The following is a 4400-nucleotide window of genomic DNA, read 5'->3' as shown; positions in this document are numbered from 1 at the left end:
TTGACTTGATGCTGTGATTTGTCTAAGTTTGCTAACCCATTGTCGCTACATTTGTAAAATGCTAGTTGCTCATGGTACCAAAGTCCTAAAAGTTTCTCTTTATCACGACATCGCGATATGGTCTGTGGTGTCAGGTATTTACTAATGTAAGCGTTCCTTAAGTAATTCGTTTTGAAGTGACATTAGTTCATTTCACTAATTATCTTGCGGGTATCCTCCATTTTTTGCCTCTATAACGTGTCACGTCTGTGATCGTTGTACTATAGCACCAAACCCTAAGTTATAAAATGACCGATCTCTTTAAAATAATTGTAGTCGTGATGTACAAATGATGTCCTATTCTGCTTATTCGCTTATTCTTGCTGCATTCACCATTGTCTTCGCCCTATTTCTACTGTGGATGGGAAAGACCCCTTTGTCGGTTTATTATCAGCACGTGAGTATAACTGTTGTTATTGACAATCGCATATCGTGCATTGATTAACAACAGTTAAAGATTGTTCTATAACTTACCTATATACATTTATGCTATTTATTCTTTCTTATACCACCCCTTCTCGTTCTTGAAGCGGTTTTTTTATCTCTGCGCATTGTTTTAATAGGAACTTTTCCTTTGTTAAAGCATTCTGTAATATTCATTGCATCGCTTGTTCATACTGCTGTCAATATATCTTTAGTACTTCACCTTGATTATAGTTTGCGGTTACCTCAGTATGTTTTGCTTAGATTTCCATTTCTCATAATGCACCTTGGTAATATTTGAGACTTGGGTCTGAAACAGTTTCATGCGCCTGTTTGAGCTTATTTCAACTGTCCTGTGATGGGGGCCGCTACGCTATCCATAATGCGTGTCATAGGGAATGTCATCTAAGCATAAGACTTCTTCAGTGAAATATCTTTTGTAATTATCCATATTAGCCGTTTTCCTAAGTATTTATAATAGGACGATTGTAATAAGGGTTTCACAAGCTATTGGCTTCCAACATTCATCGGTGGCTCATTACATGGCTATTAGTTTTAATGCTGTGCTTGTAGCCACATTTCTTTGGCCCATTGCTTAATACAGAAGCCCTAGTTCTTACATTGTATCGTTAAAAGGACCTCGATGTTGACTACTCAAGGGTAAAAAACCAATCATTTGTTTTTTTGCAGTTCTCGAAGTCATGTCCCCTAAACCAGGTGGTACTTTGGCGAGATGAAATTTGATGGTGTTAAAATGCTTTTGTATGCGTGTAGTACGTTCTTGTTTTTAATAAACTTTATTTTAGTTTTAACATTCCACTTCACAAGAACGTCTATGTGCATAGGCCAACCTTCTCTTCTTAACTTTGGCACACTTTGTAATCGAACTTTCAGTGCTTCGATCCATTTCAACAGTTCCGAGCTGACTACTGTTATCATGAAATTACTTTTTGCATGCTAAAATTGGAATATTGAATTTGCTTAATTCTCTACAATTATCGTGTTTCTGAGTGGTCTACGCCTTAAAATCGGTGTAATTGTAGTCACTAACTGTGTTGCTTTTTCTGCTTTTATAACAAGTGGTTTTTTGAAGGGATAAAGTAGATACTGTTTTCTTAAATCTTCACAAAAGCTTTTAACGGGTTCAAAAAGGCTTTTTCAGACCCTATTTGCGAACCTGACGTCAAATATATGGTTCATATGTTGTTTTCACGTTCTGCACTTGCTGTTTACATGTGTACCGTTGTGCATGTGTCTTTGATGCTTTTCGCCTTAAAACAGTTATTGTCGCTAAATTGTGCCTGCCATTAGGTTTCAATTTCGTGAAACAGTCATCGTTCCTAATTCGTGACATTGGTCCATGAGATGTGCCATCACTCCAGCTCATGTGTAAACGGATGGACAAGGAGGGGGAGAGAGAGATAGAGAAGCGCACGACGGGCTCTATTGCAATTTTGCGGGTTTTAGTTGCTGAATGAGTGGGCTACAGCGTTAGACCTACGTCGACGGCCTAGTTTTCCAGATGTGGACCCAGCGTTGATACGATTTCTTGAGGAGACTACTCGGCACGGCAGTCGCGGTCTCGCCCATGAGGTGTTTCACCTCCCCGTGAGCGGATGCAGCGCCCAGGAGCACGTTCACCTAGCGCACATGAGCACCCACTCGCCACATTTGGCAAAGCACGCTGCCCGGTGTCTGCGCTCTCCGTGCCACGTTAGACATGTCCGATCGCGTTCGGCGGTGCCCCCTGCGACTTGCGACGTTCCCTAAACTAAACAGCCTTGTATGTGACCGCGCACTAACCTATTCCTCCTGCCCTACTCGAAAATTTGCTTAAAAACTCTGATGCAGCGGCATCACAATTTTTGTTTGAATTGGCGATATATTTTGACCGCGTTTCGTCTGAAGACGAGTGCTTCTTGGGCCGTAATGAAGAGACTGGCGATAGGTTGGCAATACACATTACTACTTGGAGTGTGATCGCGAATGTGTGCGCAATAGTATGCTTAATATTATGCGACGAATAACAATTATCTTCAGCTGCTATCTATTGGCGTTTCTGTAGTTCACTAAGTTTCGACTATTTTCCGTCGTAGTCCGTGACGGATCAGTGGGTTGCGACTAGTTTCACATTATTCTTCTGAACAACAGTATTAACACATGATAGAGGACAATTTTTTGTTGTCCTGCGCTGAATTAAGTTTCTTCAGACATCGCGGTGACGCGCCTTGCTAACCAGCATAGCAGTGCGACTTAACAAATTAATGGCAATAGCGTGCATTCGTGGCATTTTTTTACCCGAGTGACGCAATTGTCTCCATTTACTGTTCGTCTGTTAAGTTCCTCCTTTATAGCTTGGGTCTGGTAAGTAGTGCAGAGCTTTTTTCATTTCATTTAATCTTAGTTTGCCATTCTTATGTTATACGTTGCGGCAGACCTTACCATCGGAGGCTGCCTCCCTCATTACCAATTTCGCCCCAGAGGAAAGTTTTTGCTCAGATAAATTTCCAAAGTAATTAATTAACTGCAAAATATATATTTCAGAGTCTGATGCTCTTGGAGTGGGATTTGTCTCGATGTATCTCATTTGTCAATCCGGGTTTCGTGTATTTGCTATGAGTTAAACTCGCAATGATACTGAATTGTCACCTTAATGCCAAGCATTCTACCGCTGGGCTTTGTAATTGCCGATGTGGTTGATATTTGCCTTTGAAGGATAACACTCCAAGATGTTAGATGTATCTTGAAACCTTTCGATGCTTCCCTTCAAAGCCTTCTATTTGCGCGAATTTCTCTTGCCTAATCTATGACAAAACTGTGATTAGTTATCGTGGGTTTTAGGAGTATGCTAAGACGCACTTTTGTATCATTCTCTATTTTACTCATTCGCATTTGTACTGTGATTTTTTCGTAAAATATTCCGAAATACTAGGTAGGTATCCGTGCTTAGGTCGAAAGATCGGTCGGGGTCATCAAATTGCGAGGAATGTAATGTCCTTAATTTTGAAATGAGGATGAACTTTTGCTATTTGCTTTTTCATTAAATATGCTTTGTTTAGTTATAACACAAATAGGTTTGGTTGCGTTCAAGATTAAACGGCGTTGATGCTACTTTCATCGCAATAGCCAGTATCAGAGTAGTACTATTATTACCTATTTAATAATTATATCGTTTGTAATCTCTTGTAATTTTGTGGACCAAGTGTTTACTACGATCGAAATGAAATCGGAGTGGAAAGCGTTCTCTGCAAGACTTGAAACCATACCCTTAATGTTGTTCCATCACATTGGCTTGGAGAAAGATGCACCCACCTGTGCCTTTTCCCTGTCTTAGCAACTTTACAGTATGGAGGTCAAAAACACTCATTTCTTTTCATTTATGTTGACTTTCGTTATCATGTACAGGTTCTTGTTGAATGTTAGCTGTAGTGTATTTAAGAGCTTCAACGAACAGCTTTCACTGCAATTTGTTGTGATTTGTCGACACCAACGAGTTTCTGCATTCTTAACGCAGGAGAAGCTATGTAAGTGTTACCGCTTATTACCTGTCTTTCGCACTTTAATCCTAAGCTGAATATCGCAGCCTGGTGTCTCATCACTGTAATTCTCTTCCATTGCAGTTCCCTGCCGACCCGGTTGCAGTTAACACCGAGTGATTGCGCTGCAGCTGTAGCTCCCACCCTCTCAGTCCTCAGTCCTCCCCCTTTCTTCTGCCGCGTGCAGGTCTGGATGACGCCTTTTGTGTCCGTACCGTCATAACATCGCAGCACTCTTTTCCCCTCCCCTCTCTGGTATAACTGCTTGTCTGCTTGTTGTAGATAAATCGACTTCCTTTTCCCTTGCAAAGTTGCGCATACGATTGTTCACCGACTAACTCATCGATCATCCAACTATCCACATTGACCTCATATTTTATTAATTCTTTTTGGATATAACCG

At 40.8% G+C, this 4400-nt stretch overlaps 1 protein-coding gene across 1 annotated transcript; it reads right to left on the bottom strand. All coding sequences in view use genetic code 11, as the record gives it.

The window, feature by feature from the left end:
* Positions 1–835: 835 nt before the first annotated feature.
* On the bottom strand, positions 836–3049 carry EGR_01819 (hypothetical protein; the record flags this gene model as incomplete). The annotated part of the gene is made up of 5 exons (XM_024491068.1): positions 836–926; positions 1083–1242; positions 1314–1419; positions 1456–1583; positions 2905–3049. The coding sequence occupies 5 exons, from the start codon at positions 3047–3049 to the stop codon at positions 836–838; spliced, it is 630 nt and encodes a 209-aa protein (XP_024354524.1).
* Positions 3050–4400: the final 1351 nt, after the last annotated feature.

The sequence above is a fragment of the Echinococcus granulosus genome (assembly GCF_000524195.1).
Source record: "Echinococcus granulosus chromosome Unknown EG_S00007, whole genome shotgun sequence".
NCBI lineage: Eukaryota > Metazoa > Platyhelminthes > Cestoda > Cyclophyllidea > Taeniidae > Echinococcus > Echinococcus granulosus.
The sequence above is the reverse complement of the archived record's forward strand: the minus strand, read 5'-3'. Positions and strand labels throughout refer to the sequence as shown.